Raw genomic sequence first — 18,911 nt, forward strand, 5'->3', positions numbered from 1 at the left:
CTGATTTGGAAGGGAACCCAAAAGGATCATCAAAATCCAGCTCCTGGCCCTGCACAGGACACCTCCGAGAATCACAACATGTGCCATGTGGGTGCTTTGGATACATGATCATCAGTTTCCTACATTTCCATAACTTCAGATGTTTATTTTGAAAAACATAAAATTACTTCAGGTGTACTGGAAAAGAGGGTCTAATTTTTTTTTTTTTTTTCTGGCAGATGTTCATGAGTTCTTACCTCCCTCCCACAGGCACTCAGACCAGGTGTGTCTGCTCTAGAGCACGTTAACTACAGCTGCTTCAAAACACCTTCCACCTGGAGGTGGAATAATCCCACATCATAAAACAGCAGCTCTTCTACTTTTGTTTAATTGGTGTATTTATTCCTTCATCCATCTGGGAGACATTGGTAATCTGTCTGCCCAAATCTGATTCCTATTTAGTAGCAGTGCAGTCAGCCACAAGCACAATTAAACAAAAGAATAGTGTATGGCTTCTGAAGGGAAGCCAACTGGAAAAAGATAAACCAATTATTTTGAACTTCTGCTCAATATATAACACAGAATGAAAGGGTTGGGTGTTTTTTCCCACTCTAGTCTTCTGTTTAGTCCTCACTTTTGAAAGAAGCTCATGGAACAATTCTAAAGAACTAAAAGGGAAAAATCTCAGGAAAAGACTCCTCTTACTGTCAAATAGTTTTTGTAAAGCACATCACTGAGTGAAGAAACAGGCTTTTCTTCTTAAGCAGGGGTGAAGTATGTAACTAGGTTGTGACCAAATCCTGCTTTACTAAACTGTGAAAATTAAACAATCCAGTGATCTCTCCTTTCCTAGAAATATTTGATTGTATGTAATTAGATCAGAAAACCTCCTGTATAATCATGCTCATCTGCCTTATGTAATCAAACTAGGATGATGCCAATTCAGTTTAGAATTTTTCTTTTAATTCAGTGCTCATTTGTCATTCAAATGTGCCGTTCAGTCCAGCACAAAAAAACATTTCTGTTCAAGGGAGTGGCCCAGAAGGGTGTGTGGGGTGTGCACAGGCTAATAGGACTCATGTGAAACACTGAGGTATCTTTCAGTCTGAAACTGAAATGTATTCAGGGACAACCTAGGTCCAGGAGAAGTTGAGAGCAAACACAGCATGCAATCCAAATCCAGTCTGTTTGGAATGATACGCATGGAGAGAACTACAGCTAATGATGAGGTCAGGCCTGAAGTACTATTCAGGTCAGGCTGCAGTCTAGGTTAGAGGAAGAAAAGAGAAAAAATATTTTAAGTGTCCAGCTGTTACTTGAACTGTTTGTCTCTAACAACAAAACCCAGAAGGGTTTTTATTACACAACCAGCTTCTTAGCTCAGATCCATTCTATGTACCTGATCATTTATCTCCCAGCAGTCTTGCTGATGCAGTTGCCCACATCTCCTCTGCATGCTCCATTCTTGCTTTCTAGCTGCCTGTTATACAAAGAATATATGCTTTGCTTTGGGTCACAGGATCTATAACAACCTTCCTTGCAAACCTTCTTGTGGTCCGCTCCACAATTTAATGTTTGGGTGATGCAGTCTTACTGACTGGTGTATGATTTTACTTGACACAGGATGAACCATCCATTCCTGACAAAAGCCTCAGCCCTCTTCCTTTCCTAATACAGTCGATTTACCGATGAATTGCAAAGTCACCTTTCTGCTGGCTCTCTATGTTTGACAGCAGAGCTTCTTCAGTACTACTTTTAGCATATAGTTGTAGCACATGCAGGTAAAAAACAGTGCAAGTAACTAGACAAGTAGTTTAGAGCATTTACTAGAGGCATTAGTATCTGGTGTAGCCTGACCTGAAACCCTCAAGGCAAGTTTGAGTAGTTTCCCTCCACTAGTTCGTTGCCATGACACACATACCTCTTGAAATAAACTGATTTTTCTTGCTAAGTCATCCTTCTGAGAAACTACATTGCTTACCCAGTCTTTTTTTTTTTTTTGTCCATATGCCCTCTCTTGATTCAGGTGGATCCTGATCACAAATCACCTCAGCACCCAGGAGCTGGTTTGCAATAACTTGTTGCCAGGTGAGAGAAATTTTTTACAGTGCCCAGTTGCCTGCCTGTGAGTTAGTACCTCTTTGAACACAAACATGAAACAACGGCATGTAAGTAAGGAGCACATTCATGACACTGAAATAGAAACAGAAACAGTTGTCTCTGTGGAGCAAGGGAATAGTAACCTCAGCACAGCACTCAGCAGAGAACTGGTGTAGAACTGGGTGTCCCTGGGAGGAGTTTTGTGACCCACAGAGATGCAGCACAGTTCCAATGTAACAGCAATGATGGTTTACCTGCTTATTCTGAGCTGGGTTCCAAGGCCCTGGAACACAACAGTCACAGAAATCAAGGGAAAATGTCATGTTTTCCCCCTGGGTCAAAGAAAAAGCTCTCACACATTTTTTGCATTCTCACATCTGCAATAAGAAACACTAAGGAAGTGGAACTTTGGCATCCTGCAGTTCGGGTGCCAGACACTGGTTGGGATGACTAGCACTGTCTTGAGCTTTTTTTTCACATTCACCTCTGATTTTCTCTTCTTTGCCTGTAACAGTGTTTTCTTCCCAGTACTTGCGTATTCCTGTATCCTTCCCTCCTCCATGTCATTTCTGCTTTTCAGATTTTGTTAATATTTCCACAGTGTGTATATATATATATATATATACACTCTATAGATATAAGAAATAGTTTCATACAAAGAGCTCACAAACTATTTTGCAATTACTCTTATGTGTCCTGATTTTTGGTAGTTATATGTGAAAATGTTTGTAGAATTGGATCAATAAAGCATATAGCAAGAGGGTTTGCTCCTTTTAAAAAGTGTTTTAGTACCCATATATTTCACACTCTGCTTTTCTTCTTTCATTGTAGAATTTTAATTTTTCATAACTTCTACCTGAAAGCCAGCTGGTGGCAGTTTCCAATCTGTGGCATGCATTAGCATGAGAAGGATTGTGATGGGGACCTCTCCACTGGAGATATTTGTATAAGTAAGAGGTAGTTCTTTTCCAAGTCCATGACTTGGTTTATTTACCAGAGTTTTTCTTTTTCTTTTTTTTTTTTTTTTTTTTACTAAATATGAAACAGTAAAGTTAAGGGAAATCCCCCACCTCAGCTGCCTTACCAATTGAAATCTCTTTCTAAGTACCAGTGGGCAGTACAGGACAGGATAACATCCTTTATCAGGAAGGCAGTATTTGAAGAATGGAACATGAATTTTGAAGGCTGTGTGTGCCACTAAACTTGTTTTTCTGTCATCTGCCCTGATTCCATTAGCCGGTCTGACAGTCACCACTGCAGTTTCGGAGCCTTGGGACTCAGAGCCACCACCCCGCTGGCCTCGGCAGGAGGTTTATTAGGGGAGTTTCACTGGTGGCTGCGCCATCTGGTGCAGAAAAGGTTTTTTCCATCTACAGCACCCAAAAAGGCTCTTGGAATTAATGCATAAAAGTTGCACAAACCCACTGATGCCACTGGAAAAGTAGGACACAAACTAAGCTCTGCCTGCACATGATGAAGCCATGCAAAATACTATTCTGTGCTTTGTTCAGTTTGATTGAAGCATTAATATCTCGGTTATCTCTCGTCTCCACAAAAAGCAAGTGCACGGACTTTTCGGTATCCCTTCATTCAACTGGTTTCGCAATATCCATCCTAGCATCTTAGTTTAAATCACCTTTGTAGTTTAAAAATAATTTGGCCATTTCTTCTGCATTTGTTTGTGTACTTGGAGAGATATGCAGACACTGGGCTTTGACTTCTGACCTACCTTATTTATCTTAACAACATGTTGTTCACCTATGAGCCAAGGCCAAAGGGTAGGACCCCTAGAGAGAAATACACCGTGTAGTGCTACTCACAAGGGAAAAATCCCAAATCCACTGTTGTGGGACTGTAAGATATTACTGCATCATGCCTTTACTGTCTGAGGACAGGCTGCAGTTTGCTCACATAAGCAAAACAAGCCTCACACAAACATACCCTGAAATGTACTGCAGTGAGACATCTGAGAGCACAGATCTGGTTTTTATGCTAAAATACAGTTGCAAAAAGATTCTCAACTTTTCAAAAGATTTTTTCTCAATTTTCAAAAGATTTAAAAAACACTTATTTTCCTCCATATCTGTTGAAGACAGCCTGTTGGAATACAGACTATAATTTTTGGCAGGTAATTGCCAATCCTGATCTTTAACTCATTCAATGCAGAGGATATCACAATATTTAATTTCCTCTTTCTTATTGGATGGGGTATATGTAGAGCTGCAGGCCATCTTTGACTTGGGCCTGTCTTACCATCTCTCTGATCCTTAATCAGTCACATTATCTGCTCTGCTCAAGAAATATAGCAGTTGTGGGCCTTACTTAGCTGCACAGCCACACTAAAATGGTTGTGTTTAATGGCAAGGAGTTGGTGGCATGGTACTTCAGAGACATCTGTTCCCAGCCATTTCTTCCATCCTCTTGCTGCCCCTTCTGTTATTTGTGCACCTATGTTATAAAGTGGATAAAGTGACCTAGCACACCTGAGAAATAATGCAATTTTTTTCCTGTAGATCAATTTCCTGAGGCAGTCCCAAGCAGCTACAAAGCAGCTGGCCCAGGACATCACTGGAATGGCAGCAGACAGGTAGGCAGGGAAAAGGTGGGTGGGATCTGCTTCAGTTATCTTAGCAGCATTATTGAGAAGGAAGATTACATTAAGCTTGGCTGATTTCAGGGCACACCATTGCAGAGAGGTATTCCATTCTCCTTTTTGTCTCCTCACTTACTGCTGCAAACTGATAGTGAGAACGTTTTTGGAAGAAGTGTGGTGTTGGATTGCCTCAGCCTCCTTGTGTACTGCTTGGTGATGCAGCTGAGCCCATCAAATACCTCACAGAAAGAATGCCCCAAGCTCATCTAATGCCCTATTGAAACAATGGCCCTGCCAGGAGCTGTGCATTCCTAGCCAAGTATTTCTTTGAATTGGCTTTGGCTCCTTTGACAACAGATTTATCTGATTCAACAGCAGGATATTTACTTGCATTTGCTGCTAGTATGTCAGCTTGCTTTATCAAGAACACATAAGAAAACATAAGACACATAAGAACACATAAAGAAAACAGCAGGGACACACAGCTGGAAGCAGAGAATTGGAGATGGAAATGGGAAATAACTCCTTCTGAAGGCAGGGAGCTGTTCAGTGGTCTTTTCTTTGTCATCTAACCATACCTTGAATGTTATCTCCTGGTATCAGTCTCCTGGGTTGATAAAAAAGTAGAACTGTGACCATATTCACAGAAGTTTCCCTCAGGTATTACTCAGGGAGAAGCAAAGAGTAAATGTTATCACTGATAATTACTTCAGCTCCCCAAAGCCAGCTTTTCCCGTGTTGCAAAGGATTCTAAAGGTTTGCAAGATGAGTTTTGTTGATACTAGCAAAGAAGGCACTTCTGATGGTAATTTGCAGGCCGTTGTGTTTTATAACTCATTTTCTCTTAACTTCAAACTGAAAGTGTTCTTTTCTGTGGAAGCTGATGTAAAAATACAAGAACTCACTCCCTTCTGCTGTTGTTGGGACTTGTGACAAAAGTTACTGCCTTTGCAACACAATTTATGTTGGAGGGATTGTTGGAAATTATACAACTTCTAACATTTTTAATGTAACTTTAGTCAGGGTTTTTTTCACCTTTGCCCAGGGGGAGAGGAATTGAAGTTTCTCTTCAAAAGACGCTGTTCACAGGGTGGGTCTGATGAGCTCAACATCTACAGACTGGGAGTAGCCAGAAGAGGCACAGGAGACAAGGGAACATTAAGGAACATGACCCGCCCCGGTGAGGTAGGAGACACCTGGTCAGGGAAAAGATCGCTAAGAGAACCGAAGAATGAGGACCAAATTAGCATCAAAGGCAAAGGGATCAATAACCAGTAGGAAACAGAATGCTAAGATTTGTGTAATTTAAGACCAGTGAACGTGAATTTCTTTGGGATTCATCTGTGTAAATATGTGAAATGTGTGGTGAAAAACCATTTGTGATTGAATGATTTTCACTGCACAACCGACACAGGTGTAGATGAAATAATTTCTATTGCACATCCTGGCCGAAATAACATCCTGGCCAGAATAAAGTACTGCCTTGATTCTCTAACAGTGCAGATGTGTTGGAGAGTTTCTGTTTTTCCCGCAGTCTTGGTGACAGGATTGCTACCCACATCTCAGTTCTCACTCTGTCATAACTGATACCCCAAGGACTGTATCCAAGGGAGACCACGGCATGGGTACACATTCCTCTTTGCTGACACAGGCAGGAAAAGGACAATCGGCTCTGGAAAAACAGAAGCCTGAAGCAGCTGGGGAGTAGTACTGTTACACACCACTGGCAACCTCTGCACACAGAGTCCTTTTGGTTCATGCAGCCATACAATTATTTTATGCAACACTAAAACGATGATTGCACTAAAACTAAGAAAACTGTATGGTTTTATCTATGTTTTATAGATGCATACCAGCTCTCCATTTTTGCTAGATTCTGGTTCCAGTTTCCAATGCAAGCAGTCCCTCTTTAGGGCCCAGTGTCTCTGGCTTCTACTACAATCCAATCCTGGAAAGCCAGGATTGGAAAAGCCTTTACGTAAGTTTTTCTTCATCTCAGTCATTCCTAGCACCCCAAATTTAAATCTTATTAGACAATAAGGGCATCACATATTAAAATAATTCCCTCAGACATCTTTGCATACACTGATTTACATTCATTTTTTAAAAAAAAAGCTCCAAAGATGAGGGGACTCGTTTATTGTACATTTACACTCAATGAAAACACTGAGAATACTTAACTTGAAGGCATTTAAATCCTGGCTTGCTTAGGGACGAGTAACTGATTAGAAAATTAACCAGCCTTTATAAATAATATCCCAGTGATTTATGATTTATGTAACACCCAGTGAATTACTCTATAGGTTATCAAAGAAGCAGAAACAGATGATGTAGCACAGACTGGTTCAGCTAAATAAAGCACACTGAAAAATAGGATCAACATCCAATTTACATTCCTAAGATCTTCACTTTATACGGGGTACACGGGGAATAGAGAACTGCCAGTCCACAGGAGGCTGCAGAGGCTGGAAGCAAGCCACTGAGGCTCAGAGCCAGTCTCCCAAAGACTTCAAGATAACTTAAAGACTCATAAATATGTTGAGTGCTTAAGAACCTCTTTGAGGGCTTCCGTCTGAGAGGCTGGTAGCTGTACATGAAAAGAGTGTTTCCTCACCATTTCGTTTATGTGTGACACTTCCTCCTTCAAAACCTATCTTCTGAGTCCGGGCGTGCGGACGTTACATCCGGACTAGGGAAAGAGGCGCCTCCCGCCCCGCCCTGCCCCGCTTCCCTCGATCCTGTTTCTAGCCGTGTGGTGTCACCCTTCCCCCTTTTCCCAGCACGGAAACTTGCCTGCCCGCACAGGAAGGCTCTACAGCCAATCGTGGCTATTCTGCTTAGCAGAGGGCCATATAATCTTCCCAATTCACACATCAGACACATCACTGCTGCTGCCATCTCATAATGTGTGCTAGGAGCATATCTTCAACTACATCTGCTAATTTCTCAAAGTTTCTGAATTTACATTTCTGTCTTCAGCATCCAAGATTTTGAACGACATCCAAATACTGATGGTCTGGTTCTGTAAACTTGCATCTATTTCTATGAAACCAACTTGGTGCAGGTGCTCAGCAGTCCCAGCTCAGTGCCAACCTCCCACGTGTCCACTCACACTGCTGTCAGCTGGAACTCTTTGAAACTGTAGGTTTAGAGGTATAGAATGAAGGTTTACATGTCCATCCCAATAGAGACAAAGTTATTAGTGAACTGGAAAATGCTTTGTGGAAAAGTTTTGCTTAGACTTTCTTTGAGAAAAAAAAATCTTACCATACCTCTGGGGAATGATACTAGCTGAAAAAGATTGGTACATTGTTAATCCCGATCAGAAGGACCACCTTAACAGTCAGAAAACCAAGACTGTGTGTTTTCAGAAATGTATCATAATTTCCTGGAGGGCGTATGATCACAACTGTCAGTTTCTTCTCTCAATTGGATTAACAAATAGGAAACCAGTTTCTGACTAATCACCACAAGAGATGTACTTAACAAGTAAACCACTTTGGATGCCAGATCTTAATATTGCTTTGGACTCTCTGGAGAGAAGCATGTACTTCACAACAATTGATGCTGTATAATAGGAGCTGGAGAGGCTTTTTCCATTCAGCTCAAAGACAGAAGCTTGATTAAGAAGATCTTAATTCAAGTTTTTTATACACAACTTTGGTGTATTGTGAAACAAAACCCATTCGGTCACTGTAGTTAGAAAATAAAATGCACAAATGGTTTCTTTTCCCCAGAGAGTAAGGAGGATTAAAAACATTGTGGGCAGAGTAAAGAAACAGAACAAGGTTCTTGGTTGAGTAGGATACCAAATTTAGTTGGAGAAAAAAAAAAAGTCAAAATTGTCAATTATGCAGCTTCCTTCCTGGAAGTGCTGAACAAATGCCATTCTCTACCAAGTTCTCTTGAAAGGGAAGAAGTTCACACTGACAAATCTGGCCCTGTTGTGGAGTTAAGCATCTAAATGCTTAACTCCACAATTAGCTACCGAATTGTGGAGTTAAGCATCTAATCTTAGACCTTATATTTAAAAACCTGTCTAGATGTGTATGTGCTGTTTACTCTTCTCAGTTGTTTCTTAATCCATTGTCTCACATTTTTTTCCTTTAATCACAACCACCTCTGTTCTATGGTCTCAGTATCCATGATTATTCCATGTGCTTCAGAACACAGCTCCTTTAAATGAGTTTGCTTCTCAGTCTCTGCTTAGTAAGAAAGTAAAACACAACAGTTTTTTGTGCCAAGGTCATTAAAAATTACATTCTTAAGCTCTGCTTCAACCAGAGATCTCCTCCCTGCACTTCCTGAATGAGACACAGCCATCTATGGTTCTAAAAATAATCCTGCTCTTTTCTGCAGACACACTGCTTAGCCTGCATGTGCATCCTGCATGTGCGTGTTACCCACACAGCCATGCTGGACTTCTTGGAGCTCCTTGAATATAACCACATGCCTTCAATTGAATGGCTTGTATTCATGTTTCAGTGAAGCCATAAATCAGAAATCATCTTTGCAATGCCAATCCTCCAAGCAGACTTTGGATTGTTCCCTCTACTTGCTTCTAAATATGTAATTTACTTTAATTACATTATGTTTCATCTTCCCCTGTCTGTTCCTGCCTATCCATTATAAAGGCAGCACATTGTGCCCGTTTGATACTGCGCAAGTGCAGCTGGGAAGGCACGTGCAACTCCTGAGCTGACTAATTACCTTTTAATTCAGGTTAACCTGACTCCTCCTGTATTTTAGGCAAATAAGCTTTTCTGGACTAGAAGGTGGACAAGGGCCCCTATGTAAAAAATCAGCAACAGTGAGGGAGGTCAATGTATTTATGTGAGCAATGATACAATTTCTGTCTCAATTCCAGAATTCTATAAACTGTATCATAACTATACAGAAAGGACAGACTGGAACAGTAAAGGGAGCTTACTTATGCATCTCCTAAAGGGAAATGACAAAGATTAAAACTCAAAAATATTAGAAACTGCGTGGCAACTAAAATAATGAAAAGGGATCATATTTCCCCCTTCTTTAGTCCTTTTACTGTAGACTGTAACTGTAACCCCTTGGGCTGGATTCCCTACTGCTGACTGGACACTGCAGCTCACAAGGCAATGGAGTATGTTCTACTCCCCATGGTCACAGGATCATAGAGCAGAATTGTTAGGTGCATTAGACCTTTCAGGCCGTTTTACACACAGAAGGAAGACAGGAGAATGATCCATGTCAGTTGATTTAAGCAGAAACAGCAACTTCAGTGAGACGAGCCCTACAGGGAGAGGTGATATGTTTTCATTGGACCAGCTGATACAGCTGAAAAAAAGCAGAGCAGCTTTCACGAACACAAACCCTCCTTCACCAAGCCCAGGATCATTGGAGCAGGGGAGAAGCAACAATAGCTCCCTTCTCTCGAGGAAGGTTAATCATTGCTGTGGAACAAGCTTGGCAAAGATCTCATACTGTCTGAATCCACCTTTTTATAAATTCAATATTATATTTTTTATTTCTTTTTTTTTCAATTTTATATTATTAAAAATGACTAAATTTGTCAACTACTTCAGCACAGTAAGAATGCAAACAATTTAGCTCTTCAATTCTCTGCAATACCTGCTTGGAGATGAACCCACACCTCTCCCTTCTGCATAGCACAGGCCTGTGTGGCAAGATGTCTCTATGTCTTACAGTAGGATTTCTCATCACCCAAGATTATATCAGCTTCTGCTGATAGCTTTTCCTTTTGTGTTCTTAGCCCTCTGCAGCTGACATCCCAATGATCTTTGCAACAACTGAGCTGTCAAATGGAAGGCCGACACTGTGATCAGAGGGAGAGCAGCTGCAGGAAGAAAGTGAATTTGTATGAAGCAGAAAAGCTTCTTTTCAGCTGCTTGATTGTAACAGTAGAAAAACAGAAAGCTGCATCTTCAAAGTTAGAAGAGTGAAATTCTCTCGCAAAACATAACATATTTTCACGATATATACAAAATAGCCTTTCATTTATTAAAATTTTCCTTTTTGTTTTCTCGTTAAACAGGGAATTCAGGTTTTGAAAACCTCTAAAATAAAATTTTAGGAGGAAAAAAACCCATAACACAAAAAGCCACCTGCAAGTCTTTAATCCAAACTCTGTTTCTTTCATAATCTAGGTAAGACATAACTATTTAACTGGAAGCAAAACTGACATCTTGTAAGAAAAATCTTAGTATTGAAGGTGATAGGAGGGACTAAGTCCTGCTCTCCGAACTACCTTAGCCTGCAAGCCCATTGTTAAAAGCAGGAACATAAAAAGCAGAAGTTGAAAAGCTCTCACCAATCAGTGAGCCCTTTTCCTTTCCCATGCACATTGGAGAATTTCAGGCCAGATGTTCCTTAGTCACTTCTAAACACGTGAACAGTGTGCCAGTGTCCAGTATTGCTCAAGGGCAGACCTCTCCTCAGCAGCCCAACTGTACCAATATATACGGCCAGCTATCAAATCCAACATTCTTGATAGATTTTGCAGATTTGTCAGACTAGATATGGGTTAGACATTAGGTCAACTCCAAAATATTAAAAATCACTCATTTGAAAGTCTCATATATATTATAAAAATTAGATTTTACCTTAATATTTAACAAGCATTGACTACCACTAATGTTTTTTAAATGTTTAATAAAAAATTATGGGTAGCCTAAACAAAGTTTTAATGTTGCTTTAGTCCTAGGCCATTGCTGGGCACTCATTTCATGAAATGAGACAGAGAGTAGACAGTCCTGCTGAAGTGCAGTTCTGTCCTGAATGTTGTAGACTTCCTGCAAGACAAACCTCCTTTTCATACATGTAACAGCAGCAAACCATGCTCCTTCAACCTCAAGCCTGAGAGAGTAGCTGTTCACCCATCTACAGGAAAACTCCTCTGGCACTCTGCCCCAGAGCCTGAGAGAACTTAGCAAGCTGTACAAAATCCAATGCAAAAGCTGTCAAACGAGCCAAGTTACCAAAGTTAAAGGCAATACAAAGCTTTACACTGAGTATCTCTTAAATGAAGACATACTTCCTATTGCTTTGGGGAAAATGGGAAAACCTTGTGGATGTTGTTCTAAAGTGTTTTTGGGGACAAGACTAGATAACTTACCACCAGTCACTCACATTTTAACCAGAATCCTCTGCTCTCATTTTTAAGTACCACCTTGGTATCTTCAGCTCCATTTGAACTACATCAATGGTAGCTTTTTAAAGTAAAGAATGCTAGTATGGCAGCAAAGCACTGCATGGCAGGAAAGGACCAAAGCCCATCCTGTTACCACAGTTTAGTCATATAAAGTATGAATATAAAGTAAAATGAAAAGCAGAAAGCAAACATTAGGGCATGTATGGTACAGCTTCAATTGCAACAGCTCACACAGGGTGATGACTACACATTGCTGAAGATGGCAAGTCTCTGATTTCTCTTTCAGGAAAGCCAAAATTGATTGAAATACACATAGTTAGCAGGAAAACATATTCAAGTGATGTAGTGAAAACTAGAGTAAGCAAGTAAGTATCAGTAATTTTTGTAAGATTCCAGTTTTACCTCAGGATTTAAAGTTTCCCTCCTTTGTGCCACGAGTCCAAAAAGTTCAAACTCCCTGTTGTATTCATATGGACAGAAAGCTATGTGGTACCATTTTGTCTTGTACACACCTAAACCCCCAAAGTTATGGAATTCAGGCAGAAGATGAAAAAAGACAAGAACAACTCCTCTCTTCTGCAATAAGCAAGTATCAGAAACGATTAAAAATTTATTCCCACCCTACACATGGTATCCAAAGAAACAATACATACAAAGATCTATTTATCCCACAGTTACACAAGCATCCTGGATTTAATATTTTGAAACAAATGACAAAGTTCAAGATACTTTATTGATTAGATACAACAAGTTAATCTCAAAAGAGAGTTCTTGAATGCATGAAAAAAAAAAAAAAAAATCACATCACTTAAGTGACTCCCACACACACACCTTCCAGGACCAGATTATATTTATAATGTACTTTTTAAATGCTGCTGTTAACTTGCTCTTGCAGATCTGCTCCTCTCCTTAGGGAGTCTTTTGTATTTCCAGGCATGGTTGTTTAGTTCATTCTACCACTTCATATATATATTTACATCCATCTCATCTCAAATATTTTTGTCATACAGGCATATAATTCAGTTGTTTTCTAGCTGTTTATTTGCAGTCTATCTACATCTCAAAAGAACTTGTGCACAGCACAAATTAATACAAATGGCTTTCTTGGTGTACATACTGAAGGATATGCATCCAGAGCTTGATCATCTGAACACATCTTTCAGTAGTCCAGGCTGTATTTTTAAACTAATTATACAGATCTACAAAACTGTATTAAAAAAAATTATTCTTGGATCAGTACAATGTCCAAGAAACAGTTGGTGAAGACGTAACATTTTTCAGGTGTTTGTAACTCTGAAATGATATAGAGTGTTACTGTATAAACTCAGGTTACAGAGAAGAATAACTTTCTCTTAAATCAAGAACTCTGTAACAGAATAAATAAACAAGCTTGAGAAAAGTTACATTGTTTCCAACACAAAGACTTCTTACCTCTGTTGTAAAAAACTTAGAGGAACTAAATATTATTTCTGTCAGTCGCTGTACAACTTAAATACTTGGTTTTGTCCACACAATTCCCCTCTTTAAATCTGATAGAGGTAGATGAAGACAAAACAAACCCCAACATGTAAGGATTAAGATACTGCAATTAAATTCTAACCCTGCAAATCTAGTGAACATATGTTCTCACCAGATTTATGGAAAGCAGTTATTTTTTCTTTCCTTTTTTTAACTAGAACAGCACTGAACTTCTTCCATCCACGTTGTCAAAATAAGTGCCTTATACTGTCATAAAATTATTTTCAAAGCATATTTTACTTAGAGCAGCAGGTGCCACCTTGTACTCTTTAGTCATTCAGATACATTTCCCAGGACTGTTAGAAGAAATGCTGCCTCACACCCAGCATTGTCCAGACAGCCCCTGGGCCTCTTCCCCAAATGACAACAACAGATGACAAATTATGACAAACCTGCGAATCCCACCCAAGGTACCTCTTGGGAAAAGGCATGGGAGCAAGGGAGGTGGTGCTGAAGGCAAGAGAGAGAACTGGGCAACCTTCACACCCGTTAAAGACAGTGACCTTTCCAAAGCCTTCTAAAAATTTTTTTAGCATGGGTGTCTGTCTGCAAGGGCTGCAAACATTTGGTTACTACTACAAAACGAGAGATTTTATTAGGCTCACAGGTATTTACAAGATCTTGTGTAAAGTCTTGGTTTTGGCACAGAGAAAATCATAAAGTAACAACATTTTTCAAAACATCAATTACTTCATTAATGTCCTGACAAATTAAAAGAAAAAATTAAGATGAACTTTTTAGATCCGATTTACTACTTTCCCACTGCTTGGCCTGTGGCTTCAAGTTTTCTGCTTTTCTCTTCACCTGTAATTTTATCTACTTTCTTCATCTAAAAATCTATCCCTGTGTTGAAGCCATACATAAGAAAGTATATACAAGAAAGAGGAATGAGTCTGGCAGCCTTTTTAAAAAAAATGACTGGACAAAGTATGCTTGTATCCCTCTTCACTGTTCATCGGACAAAAATGAGGAAGCATCAATACATACGAGAACATCTGCATAAAAGTGCCTCCAAATTTCTTCACAACGGCAATACTGGCTTGATCACAGAGACAGGATTCTTTTTCTTTCTCTTGCTCTATACTATAACTGTAGCTATCATGATCTCATTTGGTATGCAAAAAATATAATTACTTCAGTACAATTTCCACAGCAATTTGAAGTGTGCCTTTTTCTCTTTTAAGTTAGTGTTTTAATTTAATGAAAACGATAGGACAGACTGAGATGGCAAAACCCCAGCATTTTACATCCTTCTGTTTGGTTTAGTTACAGAATAACAATCTTGGCAGTTAAACTAAAACCATAGATCTAAGTGGATGAGGCAATTTTGTGCATTCTAAAATCAATGCATATTTAAATACTTGGTTTCCTTCACAATAGTGTTCAGAAACTCTTGCTCTATGGACGCTGGACCAATTTACTCTTATTGCTTTCCTGCTCACTAAGCTTGAAGTGGGTGTAGGCTAAAATGCCGAACAGCGTACACAGAATTCCAAGGCCTTGGTTAACAGACAATGGATCCTTAAATAAGAGGCACCCTCCCAGGAGGGTGATGCAGAACTTGAAATGTCCAAACATGTTATACCTAGACATCTGTTAAGGATAATAGCCAATAGCAGTATTATTTTTTGTAAAAAGAAACACTTGGAATTTTCATTAGTTCCACCCAAAGCATGCAATGGTACACTGTGTTGACTCAACTCATAGTTTTCCCAATCTCTGCAGCTGTATTTACCTCCACCTAAAGCTTTTCACCCTTTTCATTGCAGTCTAATGGACATGCCAACACTTCCTCAAGGCAGCCAAAGCATGAGTTAATATTCCTTGCAGGTATGAAGGTCAGTGAATGAACAGCTATTACCTATACAAATCCCAAACCAGGAAGGTTATCAAACAATTTTCCCACCTAAATTAGCCCAAATGAATTCCAACATAATTCATCTGGAAACGGGAGAAACGAGCAGCATTACAAAGGATACGTGACAGGTGACGTATTTCCAATGATCCAGTAAATGGACAAGTTTACCATAAAGGCTATTATTCCAGACAGCAGTACCATTATCTGTGGATTAATGGACACAGTCAGTAATCTGACTTGCTTTTGGCAATTTGTAGATACATTCCAGGTTATTTGTTTAGTTTCATTTACTTTCAAATGCAAAATATCAGGCAATAAAAACATATGGAGAACAAAAATAGAAACAGTTTCAAATCAGTACAGACACTGGTGATGTGTATAGGCAGCTCAGTGACATGTATATTTATGACATCCATAAATATACATTGACAGAGCCACAGGCCTTTTCTCCTTTACTCTTGGTGAACATTTAAGAGTGATTTGGAAAATCTGGATACTCATTCACATAGAGGTCGTATTCTTTAACTTTGAGATAAAGTCTTATTTATGGTCACAACAAAAACTATTTTAGCAAAATATCTGATTTTACTACTGTGAATACTTGCTATCCCATTAATAAAATACAATGCTACAGGAAATGACCCATCACTGAGGGGCACAATTAGCAGTAGTAAGAATATGTCACTGGCTCTTTTTTGGACAGAAGGCTACTGAGAGAAACTATAGTCTCCTTGGTAAAAATAAACTACTAATTCTAGAGAACAACTAATGTTGGCATCCTTCCACAGAAGAGAAGTTGAGAGTGTCCTTCTCTGAGTGGACAGTCAGAGCTAGAAATAGAGCACTTCATACACTAGGGGAAGTTTCTGGATTTTGATAGATTTTCCTGTTGTTCAGATGCCCTCTAAACAGAAACAAAAATAAGGAGATAAATCAATTGACAGACTCGCTCCTCTCAGAGCAAGCGACTCAGAGGAAGGGGCAGACTCAACAAGGGGCTTATTGTCCTGCACACGTCCCTCTCATCTCACCATAGACAAGAGCCGTACAAAAATCTGTTCCACAAAGAAACAGATCTTATTATCAAATTTAACTACATCAGTGACAATTATTTAAATAAAATAAAGTCAACAAAAGCCTTACCACAGCAGAAAGCGTCCAGGGCCCAAATATTCCCCCTTCTCCAAAGACTGGCTCGAAGAAGGGTATGATGAACAACAACATAGCTGAGGACATCGGTGCCTGATAGTACAACAACTGCATAGAGTTTACCTGCAACTCGTGCTGCTTAGCACCTACCCACTAAAACCAAAAGAGAAAGCTGTTAAACATGAGGAAAAGAACCCCATAAACTGAAAAACCTGAGCAAAAGCAAACTGGCTACTAACACAGAGGGAGTCTCACGTGGACAATACTAAACAGGCTGTTGAGCCTCACCACTGCCTCAGTGGAGGCCCCATGTGTTTGTCTCTTTCAAGTGAAAAAGCCATGAGAGGAGAAAATTGTATGCAAGGGCAGACACACTACGGGTCAAAGAGCCTCACTTTTCTCTTTTTGAGGCACAGTACACCTACAAAGAAATTCATGTTTAAATCTATCACATCTACATGACAGGAGTTTCTAATCAAGGAGGCTCTTCCAGTCATGGTCAATAGCAAATCGGGTGAGCTGTTAGTACAATCTTACAGCAGAAAGGGCTGAGGCAGTCCTTGGACATACCAATTTTTAAAATCATAATTATCCAGAAAGGTTGTATTGTGGGTTTATGCAGTAATCCATCCTCTACAAAACCACATTAGAATGTATATAGTCGAAACTGAAGAAGGATACTGATAAAATGTAAATAGCTCAAGGATAAACCATGGGATTGAAGGACTGGAAAACATCCTTTCTAGGGAAAAAGCTCAAACGCAAGGCACATGCTTCAGCAAGGAGAACATCTGTTCCCTCTAGAAAAAAAAGAGGAGTTTTACAGCTAAAGCAATCTTAGCCCCTTGAAAATAACGCTCACGATAAAGATGACACCCCAATGTTTAGCAGCAAGGACGATCAATTCCTTAATTTGTCAGGGGTTATGGTGGATTATCATAATTTGGTGGAGGTTTTCAAAAAGAAATAACGGAGCACAGAAGATTTCCTGCGGGGCTGGGCGCTACTTAAAGGCGATCAAAGCAAGGGGCAGCATCTGGGAGCCCAACCACCGCAACGCTCCCGCGCCCCGCGCCGTTACCCACCACTTGGTACAGGGAGGTCACCAGGACGCCCAGGGTGGCGAACGCCATCCCCAGAACGCTGAACTTCACGTCGTAGTAGGAGTTGAGGAAAACACCCAGCGTGATGGGGACCTGTGGAGGGGGGACACGGCGGTCTTAGGCAGGGTCGTTGCCCTCAGCGTTGCCCCTCCCCGCTCCCCTCGGCCCCGCCGCCTCCTCACCAGGGTCAGCTTGATCCGCAGAGGGAAAGTCTTGCCGTAAGCCACGCTCTGGATAACCACGATGACCGGCGTGGTCATGGCCTTGGCCAGCTGGTAGGTACCGATGGTGTTGCTCTGCAGGGAGAGGTTGGTGAAGACGACGAAGCCGCAGAAGCTGAGGGCCAGCGGCAGCACCTGCGCGGGCTGGAGGCTCTTGGGGGAGAAGGCGCCGAGCGCCTGGCACAGGTAGAGGCCGAGCCAGGTGATGGCGAAGTGCACCAGGGTGAGGCTGAGGTTGGGGAAGCCCAGCCGCACGTACAGCCACTTGTTCAGGAAGACGATGCAGATGGAGGCGGCCAGATTGACCAGCAGCCCTGCCGCCAGCCGGCCCTGCGCCGGTAGCCAGCCCATGGCTGAGGCAGCCCGGCGGCCGCCCGCGCACCGGCCGGGCCCGCCGCCGCCTCCCCGCCCCGCCGGGACACGTGGGCTCGCGCCTTCCGGTGGCCCCGCCCGCCCCGAACGGCCCCGCCCGGGAGGCCGGAGGGACGGCCCTCCGTGTGGCGTGTGTGTCTGTGTGCGCCCCCACCTCCTGCCCAACAGCCCCGACGCGAGGAAACGCGCCTCGGCTCCAAGCCACAAGTACCTCTCCACAACAGGACTGCGCATTTCCACAAACACGACGTTGTTCTTTGCCAGGTGTCAAGAGATTCGGTGAAGGAGCTAAAGTCCTTGCCTAACTGCCCTACGTGTCCTCTGCACTCCGTCTTGTTAAGGGAAAGGCAGCTAAACTTGTGTTTACACATGTAAACGGGGGCAGAACAAGCTTTCAAAATAAACTACAAAATCTCAAACGGGGGTTTCAACGTATCATCATCTTTCCTCTGGTTCAGGACTTCATCAGCATTTTAGCAACTCCATCTACAGGAGGACAGTACAAGCCAAGAAGCAAGGCTGCCTTCTCTTCCGAAGGGCTGGAAGTAACCCCTCACTTTCGCTTTTTGGTTTTCCTTTCCTCCAGTGTGTCTGTTTTCTTCTCCCCTACTTTCTCCATACACCTTCTGGCAGTCTCACTTTCCTTCCCCCTGTACCCATGCTCATTTTACTGCTAAGTAATGTTTTCAGTCTATGGGCAGTCTTTTTGGCATGTAGAAAATAAATTAAGGACGTTCAGAAAATCACCAAATTTATATAATGACATTTTAGATTAGAACAAGCATTTTCTCTTTTTCAAGCACTTTTATTAGGAAAAAAAACCATGAAAAAGGTTATGTAACAAATAACATCTCTGAAGTTGGTCATACTT

General features: G+C 41.1%; 1 protein-coding gene across 1 annotated transcript; it reads right to left on the minus strand.

Moving 5' to 3' along the window:
* Positions 1-12,391: 12,391 nt before the first annotated feature.
* Positions 12,392-18,909, minus strand: SLC35E3 (solute carrier family 35 member E3). Its single transcript, XM_053977543.1, has 5 exons — positions 17,630-18,909; positions 17,430-17,540; positions 16,339-16,497; positions 15,317-15,399; positions 12,392-14,922 (listed from the first exon to the last, which is right to left on the minus strand). Exons 1-5 carry the CDS (start codon positions 18,272-18,274, stop codon positions 14,736-14,738), a joined length of 1,185 nt encoding a protein of 394 aa, XP_053833518.1. The 5' UTR covers positions 18,275-18,909; the 3' UTR covers positions 12,392-14,735.
* Positions 18,910-18,911: the final 2 nt, after the last annotated feature.

Source organism: Vidua macroura, chromosome 5 (genome assembly GCF_024509145.1).
Source record: "Vidua macroura isolate BioBank_ID:100142 chromosome 5, ASM2450914v1, whole genome shotgun sequence".
NCBI lineage: Eukaryota > Metazoa > Chordata > Aves > Passeriformes > Viduidae > Vidua > Vidua macroura.

What these genes read in the sequence shown, in the direction of transcription:
- SLC35E3 (XM_053977543.1), bottom strand. Translation starts at nt 18,274, where the DNA reads ATGCGCAGTCCTGTTGTGGAGAGGTACTTGTGGCTTGGAGCCGAGGCG. An exon ending in TGCGGATCAAGCTGACCCTG is followed by an intron (nt 17,541 to 17,629) that starts GTGAGGAGGCGG and finishes CCCCCTCCACAG; the next exon opens with GTCCCCATCACGCTGGGTGT. An exon ending in GGAAATACGTCACCTGTCAC is followed by an intron (nt 14,923 to 15,316) that starts GTATCCTTTGTA and finishes ACAGATGTCTAG; the next exon opens with GTATAACATGTTTGGACATT.